The sequence below is a fragment of the Passer domesticus genome, chromosome 19 (genome assembly GCF_036417665.1).
Source record: "Passer domesticus isolate bPasDom1 chromosome 19, bPasDom1.hap1, whole genome shotgun sequence".
Taxonomy (NCBI): domain Eukaryota; kingdom Metazoa; phylum Chordata; class Aves; order Passeriformes; family Passeridae; genus Passer; species Passer domesticus.
The window spans coordinates 4,549,979-4,571,909 of NC_087492.1; the positions used below are offsets into that span (position 1 = coordinate 4,549,979).

Sequence of the window (21,931 nt, forward strand, 5' to 3'; positions counted from 1 at the left end):
AGAGGCAGCCTGGGCCTCTTTTGTTTTCTCTTTTCCAGGCCAGACGTGCTCAGGGCAGAAATGCATTTCTCGGATGTGCTGGGAGGAGCAGCTTAAATCCTTGACTCCAAACCCAGGTTGTTGCCAGGTCAGCCTGAGACTTAAATTCGAGTTGATGTTTGGATGTGACAGAGTCGCTCTTAATCCTCTCTGAATCCACTAGGAAGGCACAGACAGAGGAAAGGGACATCATCCCACAAGGAAGGACGGCGAACGGGGCACCCCGAGCAGCGCAAAACTGCGGGAGAAGCTCGGCACAGAACCAGTAAGGAATGTCCTGATAAATTATTATTAATCAGGGGTAACCATAAGGGTTGTTGCAGTGTAGAGCAGCAGAGGGTTTGCTGCCCGGGGCAGCAGAATTCAAACCATTCCCTTAGGCTTGTCCTGACTAGCCCAGAGAGCTGCGCTTTGTTTTGCTTTTAGTTTTGCTTTGCTTTGCTTTTTTTGGGGGGAGAGATTTCAGACCCAGCAGCCTGGGCTGTGGAGCTGCAGCGTTCCCAGCCTTGCCCTGGGGGATCAGCCCCATTTCCAGGGTTCTCCTCACTGGCTCTGCTCGGCCCTTGGCTGCAGGAGCTCCCCGGGGCCCCTTTATCCAACCAACCCCTCCTGGGATCTGCTCCTGGCAGGGAAGGGCTCGCTGAGCCTTCATGGCTCTGTGGCTGGTGGTTGGGAGCCTGGAGCAGCAGGAGGGAGCTTTGTCTTAGCTGATCAGCCAAAGCAGCTCAGACAATGCCCAGCCCTTCTCCCACAAGCCTGAACCCTCGCAGGGCTGCTGCCCCCCAGGGCTGGTTCCACAGGGAGGGGATGAAGCCCTGGTGCAGCACTTGGGGACAATGCCAGCCCTGCCATAGCTGAGGCCAGGAGACAAAGAGTGGGGTGAGTGCTGCAGAAGTTCTGTCCCAAAAGCTGATGTCTGGTAGCTGCCCTCAGCCCCCCAGGGCTTCCAGGTGGAAATGCCTGTCTCAAAACCAAATAAAGCTCTTTCCAGCAAGATGCCAGGAACTGCCTGTGTCTGAAAGACCCCTGGAGAAGCAGGCACCCTGCCCCAGTTTCTCTCCCCCCAAATCTTGCATCACTTAAGGCCCAACGCTGCACCACTCCTGCCCCAGGGCTGGGACAGATCCCTTGGAGCTCCTGTCCCAGCAGAGGCAGAAGAGCAGGATTGCTGCAGCCTCGTGTGCATTTGCTCCTTGCCCCGATTCAATAAACATCCCAGAGTTATCAGGAGCTGCCAAAAGAGCTGAGTCGACATTAATTAGTAACTGAAAGATTGGTTGGAAAGGGAATGACGGGAGCAAAATACACAGGCTTTTGTTTGCCTTCTGCAGTGAAAGTGCTGAGGGCTCCTGCCCCTGGCCACTCACCTCTGGCCTCTGGTCCCCAGGCACTGAGGTGGCACCTGCCCCATCCCAAGCCACCCTGCCTTGGGGCTCCCCAGGTCTGTTCCCAGCCCTGACATTGAGAAAGCTGAAATCCCAAGAATAAGCCCTCCAAAATGGTGATATTTTGGCCAAGCACAAACCCAGGGCTTTTCCCTTTGTCTTTTGAGCATTGCTCCCCCATCCAGTCTCATTTGGGTTTTTGGCTTTGCCAAAACCAGGCTGGGAAACAGCTGGTTGCTTTTACAGCATGAGGGATGTTATGAAATGAGTGTGGCACAACCTCAAAACTGGTTCCTGGCTCTGTCTTTCTGCTGTTCCTCCCCACTCTCTCTGACCAGTGCCCAACCTGCACCGGGGCTGGGGAGGAGCTGCTTACCCTGGTGGCAGCCCTGTCCCCCTGCAGACATTCCCAGTTCAGCGTGGGCTGTGCGGGAAGCTGGGTGGGAGATCATCTCTGTCCCTGTCCCCTGTTCCGACCTTGGGCTGTTTGCTTTCCCCGGGGGCAGGCTGAGCAAACACTGGGTGCTGGGGCTCTGCCGTGCTCCAACCCGCACAGTCGCAGGAGGGCTGCGCTCCCGGACACCCAGCATGAGGCTGCTCGTCCCTGCCCTCGTGCTGGCCCTGCTGGCCGCCACCCGTGCTGCAGAAGGTGAGCTTTAGCCAGCCAACACCTTGCCAGGTGCTTTGGGGATGGAGAAAGAGAGGTTCCTGGGCTGATGGAGGGGCTGGGCAGGGAGGGAGTGGATGTGGCCATGGCCACGTTGGCTGTACCCTGCAGGATGGGGAGAAAGCAAGTGGGCAGCACATGGGTGTCAGTGGTGCCGTGGCAAATCCCTGCCCCACACATGCCAGCATGGAACTGGGAGCATGGCACAGCCCAGTCTGTGGCTCCCACCCCAGCAGGACCTGAGTGGGAGCAGGGCAAGGAGCTGATGCACCCCTGGGGATGGAGTTGACCATGAAGGAGTGGGGTACCCCCAACCAAGATATCCCCAAGTTTGTTTTCCCCCATGGGGCTGGGCTGGAGGGGAGGCATGGGCCCCACTGCCCCTCTCCACATTACCCCTCCTGAGCTGTGGGGTGGCTTTTGCAGACTCCTGCGAGGGCCGCTGTGAGGAAGGCTTCGATGCAGGGCACAAGTGCCAGTGTGACACCCTCTGTGTGTACTACCAGAGCTGCTGCAGCGACTACTCCACCGTCTGCAAAGCCAAAGGTACTGTCCCCATGGCCACCCTCCTGGCCAGGGCACAGGGGGAACGGGGTGGCTTTGGGTGCTCCACACTGTGGGGTCTGTGCTGGGCCAGCTCTGCACCCACCTGTGGCTGAGGGCTGAAGTCAGCACCAGGATTTGCTGCAGCACAGGGGGGTTTTGAGAGCTGGCTCGTCACCATCTGGAGCCTGGGATCTGTGCTAATTGGATAGATTGGTTAGGGCTCCACTGAAAGGGTTTCAGGCATTGGAGTAGGCTGCCCAGGTGGAATCACCATCCATGGAAGTGCTCTAAAATATGTGTACTTGTGGCACTTGGAGATGTGGTTGGCAGTGCCAGGTTAAATTGGACTTGATGATCTTAGAGGGCTTTTCCAACCTTAACGACTCCATGATTCTATAAATCTGTATTTCTTGGGAGGGAGCATCTCCTGCACCCAAACCCAGGGGGAACCAACCTGCTCCCTCCTGCAGTGACCCGGGGAGACGTCTTTGCCCAGCCAGAGGATGACTACCTGGACTACAACCTCCCTGTCGAGTTTGTCACGGACGAGGCGCCCGTGGCAGACCCCACAGAGCTGCCCACAGACCCGCCCACAGAGCCAGTGCTGGTGGAGACCACACCAGAGAGCAAGCCAAACCCCGAGGAGACACTGCCAGAGGTGCCCAACACCACCCCCGGGGTGTCTGAGGAGCCTGAGGAGCTGTGCAGCGGGAAACCTTTCGATGCCTTCACCGACCTGAAGAACGGTTCCCTTTACGCTTTCCGAGGTACTTTGGGGACCTTCCCCAGGCACGTGGGACATGCTGCCAAGCTGTCACCCTGTGCTGGTGTCTGCAGTCCCTCCTGCTGCCCCTACCTCTCCTCTCTCCCCAGGGAAGTACTTCTATGAGCTGGACAAGACCAGTGTGAGGCCTGGCTACCCCAAGCTCATCAGTGACGTCTGGGGCATCGAGGGCCCCATCGATGCAGCCTTCACACGCATCAACTGCCAGGGCAAGACTTACCTCTTCAAGGTGGGCTGAAGGGCTGGGGGTACTCCCAGGGTGGCCAGCACAACCCCACAACCCACCCTATATCCCCTTCTGGCACCTCCCAAACACTCACACACACAGTGGTTGCCACAAACCCCAAATCCCTGTGGTTGTTCTGGGACCCCAAGCAACCACAGCCCCGTGATGGGGGTCCCCAACATCCCCTTGCTCCTCCTGGCAGACCTGTGGCTGGGGGATGTTGCACCTGTGACCCCTCTCTGTCCCCCACCCCCCAGGGCACCCAGTACTGGCGCTTTGATGACGGAGCCCTGGACCCTGGGTACCCACGGGACATCTCCGAGGGCTTTGAGGGCATCCCCGACAACGTGGACGCAGCGTTCGCCCTGCCCGCCCACAGCTACCACGGCAATGAGAGAGTCTATTTCTTCAAGGGTAAGGGGGGCAGCCCCCTGCTCCTGGCACAGCCTGGCACTGCTGGGCACAGGCTGGACACCCCTTCAGTGCTTGTTCCCTGCTAACACGCTGCTCACCCTCTCCTAGACAAGTACTACTGGTCCTACGACTTCGCCCAGCAGCCCACGCAGGCCGACTGCGAGAAGTCCTCCCCCTCCACGGTGTTCAAGCACTACGCCTTCATGAACAGGGACAGCTGGGAGGATGTTTTCCAGCTCCTCTTTGGCGGCAGGATGCGTAAGGGCTGGGCCAGCCCCGGGGGGAAGGGCTGGCAGTTCCCAACAGCGGGCACTGACAGGGCACAAGGCATCAGACACCCAGGGAGGAGGGAGCGATGCCTGGAAGCAAGGGTGGGCAGGATGAGCCATCACATCCTGCCCAGGCCATGCACAGGAACCCCCCAGGCCTCAGATGCACCTCCCACAGCATCCCAAATCCCACCCTCACAGCCGTTATGCCCCCCATTACCAAACCCACCACCAGCTGCCTCACACCACAGTGTCACTGCTGGGGACTGTTTATTGTCACTGGAGCTGGAGATGCCACAGCAAAAACCCAGCCCTGGGCAGGGGAAATGAAAGAGAGGAGGAGAAGGGGGCTCAGCAGATCCCAGCCATGGGGAGGCCACTCCTGGCTCAGCCTGGCCTGTGTCACTGTCACACATCCCATCCAGGCTGGGATCCCTCGGAGCATTCCTGCGGGTCTCGGAGCAACTCCTGGGTGCTGCCTGTGGGCGTGGGCTCAGCTCACCCCTCTCACTCACCCTCTGCTCCTTTTGCAGCTGGGGCAAATGGCCCGTGGTACATCAGCCGGGACTGGCGGGGCGTGCCCAGCCGGCTGGACGCTGCCATGGCCGGCAGGATCTACGTGGCCTCCCAGCAGCCCCGCAGGAGGAAGTCTCGCCGCCAGCGCAAGAGGTACAACCACCACCGGTCACTGAACCTGGGATTCTGGAGCTGGCTGCAAAATGACCCCGACTCAGCAGGTGTTGAAAGCGATGGGCTGTCGGGCTCCACGTGTGAGATGCTCCAGAGTGTTTATTTCTTTGTAGGAGGTGAGTCTGGTCTGGCAGGATCCGGGAATGATGCGGGACCAGGGCTGCCGGGGCGTGGGGAGGGCTCCTCTCTCTCTGCAATGGCTCAGGGCTTTGGGATGCAGTGGGAAGGTGCTGGCAGTGAGGGCTGGCAGCTCCCCAGAGCTGGGGACAGTCCTGACGGCCGTGTCCCCTTCCCCAGACAAGTACTACCGTGTCAACCTGCGCACCAAGCGCGTGGACCTGGTGCGGCCGCGCTACCCCCGCTCCATCGCCCAGTACTGGCTGGACTGCCCCCAGCCCACGGAGAGCACCTGATGGGATCCCTGGAGCCACCAGCAGCACAGCCCCAGCTAGACAGAAATAAACTGTGAGGGCCTTGCAGGCTGGAGAGCTCTGTCTGTCCATCCATCCAACCGTCCGTGCCATGGTTTGTGCAGTCCTTGCAGTCCGAGGTCCCATGTCCCTGAGGGCTGTGGTTGTCCACCCCAGGCTGTGCCAGATCCCTGATGCTGGCCCCATCCTTGGCGTGCCTGTGGCAGCTCAGATCTGCTCTGCCAGCCAGTCCAGTGCCTCTTCCCACTGGAGGAGAGGGACGGTGCCAGCAGCTGCCAGCGGGGAGCAGCAGGGTCAGGTCTCCATCTCCCCAGGATCAGTGCCCAGCCCCTGGTGTGAGAGGCTGTGCAGGGATGGGTGCCCATCAAGGCCCTGCCTGGTCTCCCAGCACTGCCCTGCTCACCTCTGGGCTCTGGCAGCCCTGGCCACGGTGGTGCTGAAGGGATGACCCTTCCCTCGGGGCTGGGGACGCGCTCGGGGCCTGGCAGCTCCCGCTGCAGCGGGTGCTGCTGAGACAAGCTCCTGCTCCTGCCACGACTCCTGCCAAGAGGACACACAAACCAGCCCTCACCTACTGCCCCACCACCCCCCGAAACTCCAAGGAATTCCTGAGCTGCAGCTGATGCCCAAGGAGTGGCTCTCACCGCTGCCTCTGGTGCGGCTGGGGGTGCCCGTGGGGGTGATGGGAGCCAGGCACAGCCATGTCCTCCTGTCCAGCACTTCCCTCAGCAGGGACTGGCTGTGCCACAGCGGGCACTGGCAGCACCTGGGGGTGAGCAGAGCAGTCAAGGTGGCTGTGCCACCCCTGTGCCACCCTCCAAAGAGACCCCTGGGGCTGTACCTGGAACATGGTGGCATCAACTGGCCCAGGGCAGCACTGTGAGCACCCTGGGCAGCCGGGGCGGCTGGAGGCAGGAGGGAGCCTCTGCAAGAGAGGACAGCAGTGGGTGGGTGGTGTGTGCACGCTCACCCTGCCGTGGGCAGCATGCAGAGCCCCCTCTCACCGGCAGCCGGGGCACAGAGCTGGGTGTGGTGTCGGGCCGCCGGTGCCTCTCCGAGCGCCCGGGGGGGACGTGGAGGGTGCAGGCACTCCGCAGCAGGGGCTGGCTGGCACAGGAGCTGCGGGTGGCTCTGTGGGATGGCCCAGCCGGGAGGTGTGGGGACAGACGGGGCTGCCTGGGGAGCAGTGAGGAAGCCCAGCAGGGCATTGGCAGCCTCCAGAGAGCCCTGCCCAGCCCCGGGGAGTCCCTGAGGGAGGCTGGTTGGTGCAGGGTGCTGCCAGCCAGGGGCTCTGGCTGCCCTGGCAGCCCCTTGATCCCCTATTCAGGGGTCCCACACAAGCCTCCCATACCTCATCTGCTCGTTCTCCACCACGAAGTCCCGCAGGAGACCGTAGAGGCTGGGCCAGGCTGGGGTTCCCTCTGGTGGGAGCTGCCCCGCAGGGCCGTACCTGTCTCCCGAGCCTGCCCATGCTTTTGGAGGGTTCCCTGCGACCTCCGTGCTCCTCACGGGCACTCTGGGCAGGCACAGCTGCTGCCGCAGGGAGAGGTTTTCCAGCTGCAGGGCGTGGATTTCTCGCTCCAAGGTTTGCAGCAGCTTCTCCCGGGACACCTGGGAGGGGTGGGTGGATAAAGGGGTGGGTCCAGGCAGGTCCCAGCAGCAGGGACAGGAGCTCAGAGGGGGTTCCTGTCTGTCATACCCTGTTGGCCAGGGGTCTGGTGGTGACCTTCCGGGCACGGCTGGCGTAGTGCAGCGTGCTCAGGGTCTCTGAGAGGCAGCGTGAGGACGGGGAGATGCAGGCGACCTGCCAACGAGGAAGACATGCTGCTGGACTGTCATCCAGAGGGTCACCGTCCTTTTCCAGCCCTCCCTTCCACGGGGTGAGACCCCTGCCCGGAGTCCTCCATGGTTTTACCATCAGGGTGATGCCCGAGCCGCCCAGGGAGCGAGCCAGCAGCCGGGTGAGCTTGCTGTCCCGGTAGGGGATGTGCGTCCGCTTCCCTCGGGGTTTGGCCAACAGGGAGATGCAGTGTCCTGCCGGAGGATGAGCCACAAAGGACGTGACAAAGCTCTGGTGGGGGCCAGCAGGGTGCTCCCAGGGCGGGTGGGTTCCCCAGCCCTTACCCAGCGCCAGGAGGCTGCGGTTGATGCTGTTGGCCTCCACGGAAAGCTCCCCGCTGGAGCCAGTCTCCTTCACCCTCTCACTGCCAGCCAGGTCCACGAAGCACAGCGTGCCCTGCTTGCTGGGGCAGGCGCTGGCCTGGAGAACCACGTTGGGGGGTGATGCTTTGGCCCCCATCATCCCTTCCCCACGTCCCACAGCACTGTCCCGACTCCTGGATCTTGGATAGGATTCCTGGCTGCCCACTCCAGCCCCACCCAGGTATCCTTGAGGAGAGCGTGACCCCCTCACCGTGGGGCTGTTTGCCCCCCCGCGCTGAGCCCTGAGCCCCCCAGCCCTGCCCAGGAGCAGGATGCTCGCTCACGGCTCGGCTGCGGACGTGGATGGTCAGAAGGGCGTGGCTGCGGCTCGAGTGCCTGTTCAGGGCGTGTGCCGAGGTCCGGCGCCTCTGGGATCCTGCCGGGGGAGGAATTGACAGCCTGACACCCCACATCCCTGCCACAACCCCACAGCACCCACTGCCCAGCAGCCGCTGCTGCCTTGGCTCTGCAGCTGTACGGAGAGCCGCTCCTCTTGGCTGCCATCACAGTGCCACCAGCCCTGGAACAGCCTGTGGGGGGCTGAATCCCCCCACACCGGGTCTAGCGCGCCCTGAACATGTCCCAGCCCCGTGCCTGTGGCTCAGCACCTTGCAGCAGCAGGCTGACGATGGCCTCCAGGCTCTCGAATTCCACGCTGAGCTGGTTCTCCACGTAGAAGCCGCGGGTTTTGCTCCAGCGCAGGGGCAGGGAGCGCGGTGGTCCCGGGCTCAGCAGGTCCCGGACCTGGGATACGGCAGAGGGAAGGTGTAAGAGTGTGTCCCCTAATGACAGAGTGGCAAAACTAGCCTTTGTCCCCCAAAAAAGGAAAGAAGCCCAGACGTTTCTCTCAATGATTAGGTGAAAATCCACCTCATAGGGACTTCACCAAAAATTTGAAGACGGCTAATTGGATAGAAGCCAAAAAGTCCCGCCTGACCCATCAGGTAGAAAAAGAAGAGAACAAAAGAGCTAAGGGCTTTTGTGAGGTGTTTTTACCAAGAGCAGACCTCTGCACCTGGCTCGAGTTTTTCTGTTTGTTATTTTGCTTTTTGTTAAACCTTTTTGTTTCTAACACTGCAGCAGAAGTCATCCTGCTTACTTTATGCCCCCAAAATAATAGCTGAGCTATCGCTGGGTGTATTATATTTCTTTTGAGAGCTTATGAGACCTGGCCCAAGAAAAAGAAATATAATAGGAAGGCACCGGGAGAGCAGGGCACAGGGTGCCGGCTGGGCAGGCACTCACCTGTTCGTTGTAGATCTCCAGGTAGGAAGCGCTGAGAGCCAGGTCAGAGCCACGGCTCCTGCTCTGCTCCAGCAGGCAGGTGAAGGACCTCTGCATCAGCCCCAGCAGGGCAGGGGACGCCGGCTGCGTGTCGCTCTGCAGAGATGCCAGGATGGTGAGCGGTCACATCGGGCACCTGCCCGCTTCAGAGCCCAGCCCCGGGTGGGAAGGGCTCGTCCCACCACCAGGATCAGGTCAGATGTCAGCGTTGTACCTGCCCGAGGGGTCCCATCAGGGTGTAGGTCTTCCCCGAGCCGGTCTGCCCGAAGGCAAAGACGGTGCAGGAGAAGCTGTGGAAGATGCTGAGCGTCAGGCACGGCCGCAGGCGGTGGCACAGCGATGCCACCTCCCGACACAGCCCGGGCAGCGCACACGCGCGGCGTGGGGTGGGTGGAGGGCTGGGGTCCCCGGGGGGCTCTCCGGGACCCACCCGTCGATGGCCAGCTCCACCAGCTGCCTCATCCCGCTGCCCTCGAACACAGCCTCCTGCGAGGCGCCGGCGTCGAACACGGCGCTGAAGCCAAAGGTGGCATCGTGCCTGGCCGCGCTGACCTGGCCGAGGGGACAGCGGCGGCTCAGGGGGTGCCGCAGCCCTCCCCGAGCCCGGCACCCCCACGGGGAGGTGGCACTTACGTGCACGGCGCCGTCACCGAGGCTGTGCACGACTTGCTGGTCACCTCGCCGCGTCTCCGTGCAGGTCAGTGGCCGGACCCTAAGGGCGGGGTGTGGACGGGGACACAGAGGTGTCGCTGCACGGGGACCCTGGGGAGCCCTGCTGTGAGCTCGCCCCAGGCAGGGAGGTTCCGGTCGCCTCCCTGAGTCCTTCCATCTCCCCTTACCTGAGCACCACTCTCAGACGCGTCTCTCTGCCCTCCACGGCCCCCCCCCGCTCCTCTCCAGGGCTCCTTTGGGGAACAGAGGGCAGCAGGGTGGTGGGTGCCCCCCAGCTGGGGGGTTCTGCCCGCGGGCACCGCGGGCACCGGGGTAGAGGGACCCCCGGTCGTGCTGTGCTCGCAGCGTGCTCCCACCTCCACTGTGCCCTGGGGCCTGGCAGGGGACAGAGCTCACTGTCCCCGCCATGTCGCCGCAGGACAGTCTTGTCCCCCCCCAGCCTTTTTGGGATGCCACCCCCCGCTGTCTGTATCAGCCGGGCAGTCACTGCCCAAGTCCTGCTGCTCCAGGACGGGGTGGTCTCTGTCTCCTCCGTCTCCCCGACAACTTACGGTCTGTCCTGGCCCCGTGGGAGCGCTCTGGGCCGGGGGTCCGGCTGGGGGTCCCCGCCCCGCTCCCCCTGTGGTTCCATGCGGCCCCCAGCACCCGGCGCTCGGGGTGCCCGCAGCGCCCGGCCGGTCCCGGCGGGAGCCACCCCCAGCCGGCCCCGGCTGCCCCGCACAACCGGTACCACCGCTCCGGTTAAACATTGACCGGTGCCAGCCCTGCGGGAGAGCGGCGGTCGCACGGCGGGGGGCGAGCGGGGGAGGCCGGGGAGGGAGCGCAGGGGGCCGGTGGCAGGGGGGTCCCCGAGCCCTGGGAGCCTCACGGGCCCCACCGTGCCCCGACGGCGGCGCGGGGAAAGCTGTACGAGCAGCTGGCGGGGGTACGGGTCCCCGGGGATGCTGGGGGGTCAGTCGGGGCTCTGCCATCGGGGGCGCGGAGTGGGATCGGCCCCGGGAGCCCTTGGGAAGGGCTGGGGGGGGACAGCACCGCCCGCTCGGGGCGGTCCCAGCACGCCGGGGGGGACCCGGGGGGGATAAAAGCCGGGGCGGCGGCGGGCCCGGGGGAGCCGGGCAGGATGAGCGCGGCCCCCGGCACCTCCCGCGCCCCCCAGCCGCTGCTCCGCTTCCCCGACGGGGCGGGCGGGCCGGGCGGCGGCCGGGCGGCGGGCGGGGGCGGCGCCCCGGGGCCGTGCCCCTGTCCCTGTCCCTGTCCGGGGGGGCCGCGGAAGCGGCGGCGGACCACGTTCAGCCGGGGGCAGCTGTCGGAGCTGGAGCGGGCCTTCGCCGCCGTGCCCTACCCGGACATCGCCACCCGGGAGCGCCTGGCCGAGCTGACCCAGCTGCCCGAGGCCAAGATCCAGGTGAGCGCAGGCGGGACCTTCCCCTCCATCCCTTCCTCCTTCCCTCCCGGGGCATCCTCTCCTCTGCAAGGCCACCCTGTCTGTGTCTCACTGTTCCCCTCGCCCGTCCCAGGTCTGGTTCCAGAACCGCCGCGCCCGCAGGATCCGCAGCGCCAAGCCGGAGCCGCCACCGCTGCCGCCGCTGCCGCCGCCCGGGGAGCGGGGTCCCCCCGCGGCACCTCCCGACGGCAGCACGCCGTGCCCGGGGCCTGCCCTGCCGCCGCCGCGATCCCACAGCCCCGCTCGGGGCCTCCCCACCTCGCTGGGCTCCATCTCCGACCTCATCTACAGCGCGGCCATCACCAACCTGGGCGAGCCATAGCCGTGGCAAGCACCCCTGGCTTCTGGGGACCCTCCGGGCACCGCGGCCCCCCCGGATTAGCGCCACGATTTCATTAGGGTGTGGAATTACCGCCGGTCCCACAGGCTCCGAGGATGTCATCCAATATCCTAAATGCCGGTGCGGCCACAGCAGGGACAGCTCCCTAATACCGACTAATCTTTGGGAAAAAATACCTTAATCTGAGGCCGTGTCCACGGATGATTGTGGCGCGGCCGCCCCTAATCCGCAGGCACGTTCGCAGGTGCCGGCAGATCTCCCTGGATCGGATATTAAACCGTGTTTCCAGGGGGGCTTAGCTGCCATCAGAGCATTAATCACTGTGTCTGGCCCTGGCACAGCGCCCACCCAGCAGGTGTCCGGGTCCCCAGGGCCTGCTGTGGGTGTCCCCTCCCTGCTGTGGGTGCATCTGCTCTCTGTCCCACAGCACCTGAGAAACCCCTGGGCTCAGTGTTGAGGGGTGCTCCCTCCCTGCCTCCAGAATCTGGGCACCCTTTGGCAGGGGGCTGGGAGCACCGTGCATCCCTCACTGTGCAGGCAGAGGAAGGTTTGGACAGGAGATGCAGAGGGAGAGGGAAGATTCACATCTCTGTGGTGTCTTAGATGCCACATCAATGTTTCTCATACCAACAGACATCTCCCGACACGCAGCAACACACAGTGTTATTTATTCCCAGAATAAAGGACAGGAATTTCCCAGAACAGGGATGGCAGGAGCTGATGCCCCTCTCCCTGCGGGGGTGGTCAGTCCAAAGCCATTCCCTCTCCCGTTCTGCAGCTCTGGGATTTCCAACCCATGATTCATTTCAGGAGCAGGAAGCAAAAGACGAGCCTGAGGAGTGCAGCAGTCTTCCCACAGCAGGAACAGGTACGGACAGGACAAGATCTGTCCCAAATTAGCAGCTCCTGAGGAGAACAAAATCCTCCAGCACGAAGCCTGCAGTTCACAGTCACAGCTTCCCCAGGTCCCCTTCGAGGGTCCGCACCATCACGTAGAGCTCGGCCAAGCCCACCACCGAGGCCACAATGACAGCTGACAGGACACGCTGGGGACACAAAAGACAGAGAGGTGACCCTGGGTGTCCGGCCTGGCCGGCACAGAGGGGCTGGCAGGGGCTGGCTCGCTCACCGCCGCCGTCTCTGCGAAGACGTACTGGCTGCCCAGGTAGGTGCAGGCAAAGGCGGCCACCACGGTGACAATGAAGTTGAAGATGGTGATGACAACGGCTTTCACGGAGCGAACTGGGGACAGAGGGGTGAAGGAGCTGACTTTAGGTAAGGCTGGACTCAAGGTGTAACCATGCACAGCTGCCTCAGCTGGGGGATGTAATCGTGGGGAGTCACACGCTTGGTGCCTCCAGAAATATTGGTAAGAATGACCAAGAGGCTCTTTCATTCAAGGAACACTTCAGTGCATGGAAACCTCCTGGTGAGATATTCCGAGAGGGAAGGGCTGTCCCCAGCTGGAGATGGAACAGTTCCCATGCCTGACCTGCCACATGTCAACAGGACAGGGAGCCACTCACCTTGCCTCCCAAATTCAGCCAACGGCCCGTTCATCTCCTGAAAGAAGGGATTGAAACAGCTTGTGATCACTTGTGTTTTCATGTTCATAGTAATGTTGTTACTGTGTGTGCAGAATAAAAGCAATGCCAATGCCCTGTCCTGTCCCCAAGCCTTGGAGGTTTTGGGTGGGTGGGCTGTGGGGGAGTAACAATTTCACAACACCCATTTCTCTGAAATTTTCTCAGACCTGTTTCCCTGAAATTTTGCACAAGCTCTGCTAAAAGCACCCTGGATTATAGACCACAGCATGGCTTGGCTTGGAAGGGGACCTTAAAGACCATCTTGTTTCCCTGCCATGAGCAGGGACAACTTTCACTGAACCAGGTCAAACTTGAGGGGTCCAGCTTGGCAGAGAGCAAACCAGATCTTCCCACGAGAGTTAATGTGCACCTGGATGCCAGGTACAGTGTGGAAGGGCAAATAGGATCCCAAGGAATGCCAGCTGGAAGGGATGCTGGCTTGTCTGAACAGTCACCCTGCCAGAAGATCTCAGCTCTCTCAGGAAAGAAGGAGTGCCCACACATGATCTTGCATTTTCAGCTTTTACCTTGATATGAATGAGGCAATTTTAAAACTATGACAAAAATGTAATCAGCACAGATGCTCCCAGTCAAACATTTACGGCATGTGCTCAGTCTCCCAGAACAGAACCTGAGATCTTTGGCACAGTGAGCAGCTCCCAAAAGTCAGTATGTGTAATTCACCACCCTGTTAACCCTGTCCTACCTCTGCCCTCAACACCAGACTTGTTGTTCCCGGTGTGTTTACAGTGTGCTCTCCTCCAGTGCCTGCCACATCCCCTGTGCACTGCACTCACTCCAAGGGGGAAAACCTCCTTTGCTCCCAGGGGTTTGAGGGATGAATCCCGGCAGCAGGTGCTGCAGCAGCCCCTCACCTGGCCGGTGATGTTGCGGGTCATCCGCTGGTACTCCTCGTGTGCCAGCTTGGCCTTGATCCGCTCCAGCCGCGCCACCAGCTCGGGGTTCTGCGGGAGGCACGGACCCACCGTGAGGCCCGGCCGCCGCCGCCTCCTCCCGCGACCCCGGGCCGGCCCTCACTTACCCGCGGCGGCACCGGCACCTCGGGCAGGTGGATCTCGCACCCCTCCAGCAGCTCGTGCAGGTGCAGCGGAGACCCTGCGGGCGGGGCACGGCGCGGTCACGGCGCGGTCGCGGCGCCATCCCGGCGCCATCCCGGCGCGGCGCGGCCTACCTGCCTCCCGCAGCGCGGCGTGCAGCCTCCGCAGCGCGCTGAAAGGCACCAGCCCTCCTTCCTCCGCCAGCGCCGCCTCCAGCTCACCCCTCAGCCCGGCGGGCAGCGCCGCCAGCTCGCCGTCCCGCACCGCCCGCCGCAGCCGCGGCCCGGCCCGCACCGCCGACGCCATGCTGGGCCCGGCCGGCGTTGCCGGGGCGACCGGGAGGGGCGAGGGGGAACCATAGAGACGGCGGGGCGGGGCGGCGCGGCGCGGCCGCGGCGGGCGGGGCGGCGCGGGGCACTGTGGGCCGCGGGCGGTGGGATGTCGGGCGGCGCGGCGCGGCGGTACGTGGCGGCGGCGCTGGGCCGGGCCCGGGCCCGCGGGCCGGCCCCGCTCTGGGAGCCGCCCCCCGCCCGCCAGCTGCGGGCTCTGGGCACCGGCGGGGCGGCGGCGGCGCTGTCGCCGCTGCTGCTGCCGCCGAGGCGGCACCTCTCGTCGCGGTGAGGCCTGTGGGGGGCTGCGTGAGGGCGGGGGGCTCCTGGCGGTGTTTGGGAGGGGGTGAGGGGAGCTGGGGTGTGTTGAGTCACTGCGGGAAGGCTGTGAGAGAGCTGGGGGGCTGTCAGGGTGCGGATATGGGACACAGGGGATTGGGCTAAAGGGATAACTGGGTGAGGGTGTCGAGGGCAGTGGCAAAGGGAAGGGCTGGGGTGCTCACTTCATGGTGGGGCTCTTGTGGGGTGTCCCAGGGACACACGGAGCGGGGAGCAGTGTCCCCCGGGGCTGGGGGCTGCTCCAGCCCCTGCAGACCCTCCGAGCTGCCTCTCTGCTCGCAGGAACCGTCCCGAGGGCAAAGTGCTGGAGACCGTGGGGGTGTTTGAGGCGCCGAAGCAGCACGGGAAGTACGAGACAGGCCAGGTGAGGGGTGCTGCGGGGCACAGCTGGCCCTGCAGGCTGCTGCCGCAGGGATTGGGATTTCCTGGGAGGAAAAGCCAGCAGCAGGAGGCTGGGAGTTTCACAGCTGGGTGCTGCTTGTCTGTGCTGTGTCTGCAGTTTGTCAGTCATCTGACAATAGCAGCTTGATAAGAATCTGCAGCACAACACAGCCGTGGTACAGTGGTGTTTGCTCCACTGTCTTACTTTGGGGTTTTCTCCCTCAAGGATCCAAAGAGACAGTCAGTGAATTTGAGAAATAAGAGCTAAACTTGCAATTCCTGTCATTAATACTCTCAGATCTGTTTGTGAGCAGTCTCTCCTTTCTGCTGCTCTATTACTGCATTACTCATTTAGCCCTTCCCTTTTATGGGATAGAGATGACATGGATTTCTTCTCCCATCCCAGACTGTTTCCCTCTTTCTGCTCTGGGTCATCACAGTGATGTTTCTCCCTGTATCCCCACCCCACACATTAAACCTTTTGCAAATGTTTGCAGTTTTACCTCAGATAACAGATTTTTAAAATAATTCAGCTGCAATTATTTGTTCCTTCCAGCTCTTCCTTCACAGTGTGTTTGGCTATCGAGGGATAGTCCTGTTTCCCTGGCAAGCCAGGCTCTATGATCGGGATGTGGCTTCTCCTGTCACAGAAAAGTAAGGATTGGAGGGTTTGGACTGTTAATTTGCATTTTGTACTGAGTTTCTTATTTGGGGTAAACAAGTGTTTTTAAGGAGGGGCAATGGCATGGGTCTGTTTGCATGAGTGTAAACTAGAGGTCATTAAAGAGATACTTAATTATTAAGTATTGAGTATTATAAATTAGAGACATGATGGAAGTATGAAAGATGAAAATGTGTGTATGGAAGAAATAAAATTCAATTTAAAATTATGCTAATGGCATTTTGTATTATACAAAAAGTCCCTTTTTGAGTCAGATCCAGGCCCCTGTGTTACCTTTTGGAGGCTGCTGTAGATTGAGTTGGGTTTGTCAGCTTCCTCCTGAACTTCAGCCCACTAAGCCAAGTTCATCCTTCTGGAGTTGCTGCTCACTTCTCTCCCCTCTTGCATCTGTGTTTCCCTTGGCCTGTGCTGAGTTGTGCTGGGAAGGAGTGAGGATCAGAGAGAAAACCAGAGGGCAGTAGGAATATCCACCCCAGAGGGGAGCCCACACTGAGCAGGAAAAACCTGTGAGCTGTGTCAGACACCACTGATGGTCATCTCAGCTCGTCTGTCACTCTGTGGGTGCCTCGTGGGGCTTTGGTTTGGGTGCAGCCAGATGATTACAGGCTGCAAAATGTGTCTTTTAAAAAATCATTGTTTATAAGTGCTTGGTGCTGGTAACAAGAATTTGCTGCCATGCTGGGCTTGAGCTCAGAGCTTTGCTTTTCTCTTTAGGAGCGAGAATGTGGCAGGCCATGGTTCCAAAGAGGTCAAGGGTAAAACACACACTTACTACCAGGTGTTAATAGATGCCCGGGATTGTCCACATATAGTAAGTAATGAGTAATCTTGGTATTGAAACTTGAGTATCTTCTACAAGAGTGGTTCAGAGGGACAGGCACTGAAGGAAAATTACTTTGGTGGCTAACTGGATTGGTTAGGATTTTTGGATAAATTTGTTCTTCAAGGCGTGTTTTCCCTGAGAGAGATCATCTGGAATGTCATACAGGGGATCATGTTTCCCCTTTCCAACCCCCTTTCCTCTTCCTGGTGCTGTTCCCAGCACCAGGAGTGTGGGCTGCAGCACTGAGAATGCTTCTCACTTGTTTGGGTGGGGAGTTAGCCCAGAGGAATTACAGGAGAGAATTCTGAGGTGAATTGGTTAAATGAAATACACATTATGTGCTTTATAAACCACACTAATGAGCTGAAATATGACTGGAAACTGTCGTGCAGCAGTGCACACAGAAAGACATAAACCTCCCTGTTTCTCAGTCCCAGAGATCACAGACAGAGGCAGTGACGTTCCTGGCAAATCATGATGACAGCAGAGCCCTCTATGCCATCCCAGGTGAGTGAAATCCTCCTGCAGCCTCTGCTCCTTGTGAGGTGGGGTCAGAAAATATCAGTGGTCAGTGAACAGCAGTTCCTGCAGGACATTCTGTCATGGATCTGTCCATAGCTTAGGGCTGTGCTGGACACAACAGAGTGAGGAAAGTACAGGAGGCCCTTTGGACAGCTGCAGGTTGGGCCCTCTGTGATCAGACACAGCTATGTCTGATTTGAGCTCTTGAGGCATAGATCCCATGCCATGTTGTACATGGGCTGTTCTACTTTGTGGTCAGGAGAGCTGGATTTATTCCTGTCCTGGGCATTTCCTGCCCAGAGTGCTTTTGGGGCAGTGCAGGCACTTTGCAGGGCAGTGTGTGTTTATCAGAGGAGTCACTCCATGAAAAATCTCACAGGAGAGCACTGCCAAGAGTTATTCCTGGCACACCTCCATTCTTCATTGCAGTTGTGATATTAGCTTTGACTTCTGCTGCCAAAGTCCTTTTTTCTCACTAGTGTGATCAATTTTTCTGCCAGGAGACCTCTGAGCTGCTCTTTGTTGGGGAAGTTCCATAGGTTTTGGGGTTTCTTTTTCAGGTTTAGATTATGTAAGCCATGAAGACATCCTTCCCTACAGCTCCACTGATCAAGTGCCCATCCAGCATGAGCTCTTTGAGAGGTTCCTCATGTACGACCAAACAAAAGGTAAATTCTGGCTGCACAGGGAATTCTCCAGAGCCAGATGCTTGCAGTGCTCTATAAATACCCAAACCCCACCATCTTGGATATGGTATAAAAATCGTGTCTGGCTTGGGGTTTATTACAGTGAAGCTGCCTTTGAATATTTTTTTAACTATGTGAAAGGAATTGTGTTGAGGGGAGAGCACTCCAGCTGCAGTGTTGCCTCTCACCTTTCCCTCCCCACAGTGCCACCTTTTGTCGCAAGGGACACTCTGTGTGCGTGGCAGGAGAAGAACCACCCCTGGCTGGAGCTCTCGGATGTGCACCGAGAAACCACGGAGAACATCCGTGTCACTGTTATCCCCTTCTACATGGGCATGAGGGTGAGTCTGTGCTGCTCTGGTAACTCTGCCGTTTGTTTCACTGCCTTGTTTTTGTAACTCTGGTTTGCTGCCTGAAGGTACCTTCTGCTTACTGGAGAAGTGACATTTAACCACAGTTAAATTTTGTTAATTTTGTTCTCATGGGTATAAACGTGAAACTGTTGTCATATATTTTTGGAGAACACCTCCTGCATATTGGCTTTTGCTGGTTATCAGTAGGATGAGAAATAACCTGTAATGTTCTGCACAACAGTGCTAGCAAGATATTTGGGAAGACTTTTGAATTGGTCCTGTTACTGCCTCAGTCACGTGAGGTGACACTGGGGCCATCTGCTCTGTAACAGCAGCCACGGCTGTTATCCTGCCCAGTGATGGGCTGCAGTTCCCTGCCTGTTTCCTGCCTCTAGTTTGGCTTAGAGGGTTTGGCTAAAGCCTTCTGGATTTAGCTGATAACCGTGTGCTCTTTATAGCACAGAACTTCACGTGGATCATCCAAAATAATGCGGCCCCAACAGACTCCTGAGTGGGAGAGCTGGGAATTCCCTCAGCGCTTTGTGATTTCTGAGCACGGCTCTTGGGGAGCCTGAGCTGTGGCAGGTGCACGTTTTGGTGTGGATTTCCAGCTTTTGTGGAGTGCATCTGATGTTTGTCAGAAAAGCAGGTGCCCAAAGGCAAGGAAAGGGGTGTCTTTAGATCTGTAGAAAGTGTGTAATTAACATGGAGATGAACCCTGGGGGTTGTCACGAGCTCCTTGCAAATCTCCCACCTCATGATTTCTGTAGGGCAGAGCCAGTGCCAGGCTCTGCTGAGGGAAGGCCTCAGAGAGCAGCTGTCTGTGCTCATGTGAGCCGTCTGCGTCACTCTGGCACGGAGCGAGAGCCCCTGTGCTGGTGCTGTGGTGACAGCTGAAGAGGTTTTTGGCACCACGTGTCCAAGGGCAGCTGCTAAAGTCTTTTGTTTCTCTTGACAGGAAGCCCAGAATTCCCACGTCTACTGGGTAAGTGCCTTTTGTATCACGGAGCAGCTAAAGGGAAGGAGTTAATTTGCTGTGGCATCACTGCAGCCTGATAAGCTTTGAGGGAGAGTAGCCTGGCAACTGTTTCCCAGTACCAGCCGTAGGTTATCGACTGGTTGCAGCCGATTCCAGCTCTTGATGAGAGTCTTTCTTCTGCCCAGTGGCGCTACTGCATTCGCCTGGAGAACCTGGACAGCGAGGTGGTGCAGCTGCGAGAGCGGCACTGGAGGATATTCAGCTTGTCTGGCACCCTGGAGACAGTCCGGGGCCGTGGCGTTGTAGGAAGGGTAGGTACCATGCAGCCTTTTTCTTTTTTTTTTTGGGAAACACAGCTCTTTGTTGGAGCTCTCTCACTTGGTTGTGTGGATTTGCCAGTACATTGCTCAGTGGGCACTTGAAATAGATGGAGTGGGAAGCTGGCAGTGAAAAAAGCCATGTGAGCTTTTCATCTGTTGTTTGTCTGCATGAACTGAAACTTCACACTGAGTATTAGAGGATCATCCTAAATGACTGGTGGTTGGAAAACTGGAATAATAACAGGATTCTGGTGCTACTCAGTGGGCAAATTGTTTGCTGTGTAATTGGGAGAAATGCTGGGGTGTAGGTCTCTGCTTGATTTTGTTTCATGCTATATAAATTTCCTGTTGTTGCCTGTCTGTGGTAGAATTGCTGATGCCCAGTGGTCTCTTGTTTCCTCAGGAGCCAGTCTTGTCCAAAGAACAGCCAGCATTTCAGTACAGCAGCCACGTCTCCCTGCAGGCATCCAGTGGTCACATGTGGTAAGAAAAGAAGCCCTTATTGCTGCAGCAGTGTTTTGGGTGTAGGACCCCCCAGCAGTGAGCTTCAGTGCAGTTTGCAGCCTGGGGTTGTGGCTGAAAGCTGGGTGGAATTGGACTGGACAGGGCGTAGTTGGTAGCTAAAATCTAATGAGCTTCTCTCTAGCTGTAGCCTAGTTAGTGATAAAATGATCTGTTGGTTCTCTGCACCAGGAGGGGTTCCAGGATAATTTCTCCTCCTGCTGTGGTCTGTGCTAGACTGGATTTAAAGACATGAAGTAGTTTTTCCTTTTGTCCTTGGTGCAAGAGCCAAGGCCTTGTGCTGGTGATTCCCTCAGCAGCAGGGGTGTGTGCTCTGGTACCTCCTTTCTTGAGAGAGGATTGGGCTTTGACTCCATCTCTGTGCACTTCTGTGTCAGGAATTGGCATGCAAGGGTTTTCCCAGTTTAGACCAGGTAAGGGCTTCAGTCTGACTGGTGTTTCAGTTTCTTCTGTAAGTGCAGGGAGGGAAGTGCCCAGCTGAGTTCTTTTCCTGTGTTTTTGGGTTAAAGCAGCTTCCCTTTATTTGCCTTTTGGCTGGGTTGGCACATTTGGTGCCCCCTCTGTGTGGACAGGGATTGCACAGCCACCTCTTGCCTTCTGTATGACAGGTCCTTCTGCGTTTTTTTTAAGGAAATCTCCTTCAAAGTTTGATTGCATTTGAGTTGTGAAAAGCAAGAGAGAAGCTCTTTGCATATAGGGCTTACCTTGTTTGCCATGTGAAGTGTTTTGAATTGCCTGAATGGATGCCCTGGGGAATAAAACCAGCTGGTCTAGTAGTTTTTTCCTCTCTGCATACATCCTGAAGACAGAGACAAAGGTTCTGCAGCTCAGAAGCTGCTCAGCTTGACTTCTGGTGTTCACTTGTGTCCTCTCTGTCCTGAGAACCTGTTATTTTATCTCCACAACCCTCTTGTTGTGTTCTGCAGGACAGTTGTCTGTAGTTCAGAGCAGTAAACAAATGGTTGTACCAGGACAGGCTTTGAAATGCAAAGCTGAAGCTGTTCCAAATTACATCTGTGATGGGATTTCTTAATGTCATAGACAACCAGTGGAGCTCCTGCCAAGAAACACAAATCTGAATTTACGTGTAACCAGTCTGTAAAAATAGCTCAGATGGCTCTGCCTGCTGGGGAGTGGCAGCTGGGTAAACACCACTGCAGGTGCATGCAGGGTGCTGGGCTCCTGTGGGCTGCAATCATCACAGCTTTGTGCAGGAGATGTGTTAGGGCTGTGCTGTACAACTGCCCAGGAGTCCTCCACCAATGAGTTACCTTAGCAGCAGATGTTTGCAGCTGAGCCCGTGTCCTTGCTGCTGGACCAGCCTTGCAGTTGCACCCCCAGGATGTGGAAGAGCTCAGGTCTTACCTTTCTGCTGCTGCTCCCTAGGTGTGTTTGTCCCTGGCCTCAGTGTGACCTCTGCCATTACTTTTGCAGGGGCACTTTTCGCTTTGAGAGGCCTGATGGCTCCCACTTTGATGTCCGAATCCCACCCTTTTCCCTGGAGAGCAACAAAGATGAGAAGACCCCTCCCTCCGGCCTTCACTGGTAGATCAGAGGAGTGCCCAGAGCCACGGGGGCCTGTGTGTGCTGTAGACCTTTGCCTCCCCTTTATGCTGCAGCCAAGAGCACAGAGCTTTTAAACATTTTAAACCATTTTTGTTTTAACTGTTGTCTGCCAGGGAGGCTTTTTTTGGAACTTTACTACTGGCTCTTCTCTCAGGCTGCTTGTAAAACATAAGCTGTGTTCCAGGTAACCCTTCCCTCTGTGGCACCTGCTGGGATTTTGGGGCTGGGGGTGTAGATCTGTGCTGCTGCAGAAGACTGGCCCCCCTCAGCAGGCCTGGACCCTTTCCAATGTGTTGTGACTTCTCTGCAATGTGAGGTTTCTCTAATAAACTGGCCCTTCCAGTTGCAACCAGTCTTCCTTCCTCAGCCAAGGCCGTGGCTTTGCATCCAGC

General features: G+C 58.6%; 5 protein-coding genes across 7 annotated transcripts; 3 read left to right on the forward strand and 2 right to left on the reverse strand.

The window, feature by feature from the left end:
* Nucleotides 1–32: 32 nt before the first annotated feature.
* Nucleotides 33–5,497, forward strand: VTN (vitronectin). 2 transcript variants are annotated; one of them, XM_064394916.1, is made up of 10 exons: nucleotides 33–127; nucleotides 203–304; nucleotides 1,931–2,073; nucleotides 2,518–2,637; nucleotides 3,108–3,404; nucleotides 3,511–3,650; nucleotides 3,905–4,061; nucleotides 4,170–4,319; nucleotides 4,864–5,136; nucleotides 5,318–5,497. In XM_064394916.1, the coding sequence occupies exons 3-10, from the start codon at nucleotides 2,013–2,015 to the stop codon at nucleotides 5,431–5,433; spliced, it is 1,314 nt and encodes a 437-aa protein (XP_064250986.1). In that variant the 5' UTR covers nucleotides 33–127; nucleotides 203–304; nucleotides 1,931–2,012; the 3' UTR covers nucleotides 5,434–5,497. The 2 variants fall into 2 exon arrangements, with proteins under 2 accessions (XP_064250986.1, XP_064250987.1); XM_064394917.1 differs by having other exon boundaries at nucleotides 98–116.
* A 26-nt stretch (nucleotides 5,498–5,523) lies between these two features.
* Nucleotides 5,524–9,615, reverse strand: KIF12 (kinesin family member 12). The gene is made up of 14 exons (XM_064394906.1): nucleotides 9,368–9,615; nucleotides 9,152–9,227; nucleotides 8,899–9,033; nucleotides 8,262–8,397; nucleotides 7,938–8,029; nucleotides 7,576–7,711; nucleotides 7,367–7,485; nucleotides 7,151–7,255; nucleotides 6,803–7,062; nucleotides 6,456–6,627; nucleotides 6,293–6,376; nucleotides 6,096–6,217; nucleotides 5,855–5,991; nucleotides 5,524–5,723 (listed from the first exon to the last, which is right to left on the reverse strand). The coding sequence occupies exons 1-14, from the start codon at nucleotides 9,397–9,399 to the stop codon at nucleotides 5,659–5,661; spliced, it is 1,671 nt and encodes a 556-aa protein (XP_064250976.1). The 5' UTR covers nucleotides 9,400–9,615; the 3' UTR covers nucleotides 5,524–5,658.
* Nucleotides 9,616–10,729: 1,114 nt separating this feature from the next.
* On the forward strand, nucleotides 10,730–11,967 carry SEBOX (SEBOX homeobox). Its single transcript, XM_064395033.1, has 2 exons — nucleotides 10,730–11,014; nucleotides 11,127–11,967. The coding sequence occupies exons 1-2, from the start codon at nucleotides 10,730–10,732 to the stop codon at nucleotides 11,373–11,375; spliced, it is 534 nt and encodes a 177-aa protein (XP_064251103.1). The 3' UTR covers nucleotides 11,376–11,967.
* A 78-nt stretch (nucleotides 11,968–12,045) lies between these two features.
* Nucleotides 12,046–14,399, reverse strand: TMEM199 (transmembrane protein 199). 2 transcript variants are annotated; one of them, XM_064394810.1, is made up of 6 exons: nucleotides 14,172–14,393; nucleotides 14,022–14,095; nucleotides 13,855–13,944; nucleotides 12,920–12,956; nucleotides 12,523–12,635; nucleotides 12,204–12,439 (listed from the first exon to the last, which is right to left on the reverse strand). In XM_064394810.1, exons 1-6 carry the CDS (start codon nucleotides 14,341–14,343, stop codon nucleotides 12,344–12,346), a joined length of 582 nt encoding a protein of 193 aa, XP_064250880.1. In that variant the 5' UTR covers nucleotides 14,344–14,393; the 3' UTR covers nucleotides 12,204–12,343. The 2 variants fall into 2 exon arrangements, with proteins under 2 accessions (XP_064250879.1, XP_064250880.1); XM_064394809.1 differs by lacking the exon at nucleotides 12,523–12,635 and having other exon boundaries at nucleotides 12,046–12,439; nucleotides 14,172–14,399.
* A 51-nt stretch (nucleotides 14,400–14,450) lies between these two features.
* On the forward strand, nucleotides 14,451–21,888 carry POLDIP2 (DNA polymerase delta interacting protein 2). Its single transcript, XM_064394807.1, has 11 exons — nucleotides 14,451–14,654; nucleotides 14,988–15,069; nucleotides 15,643–15,740; nucleotides 16,483–16,579; nucleotides 17,023–17,098; nucleotides 17,674–17,781; nucleotides 18,004–18,140; nucleotides 19,111–19,137; nucleotides 19,317–19,442; nucleotides 19,855–19,934; nucleotides 21,408–21,888. The coding sequence occupies exons 1-11, from the start codon at nucleotides 14,476–14,478 to the stop codon at nucleotides 21,520–21,522; spliced, it is 1,125 nt and encodes a 374-aa protein (XP_064250877.1). The 5' UTR covers nucleotides 14,451–14,475; the 3' UTR covers nucleotides 21,523–21,888.
* Nucleotides 21,889–21,931: the final 43 nt, after the last annotated feature.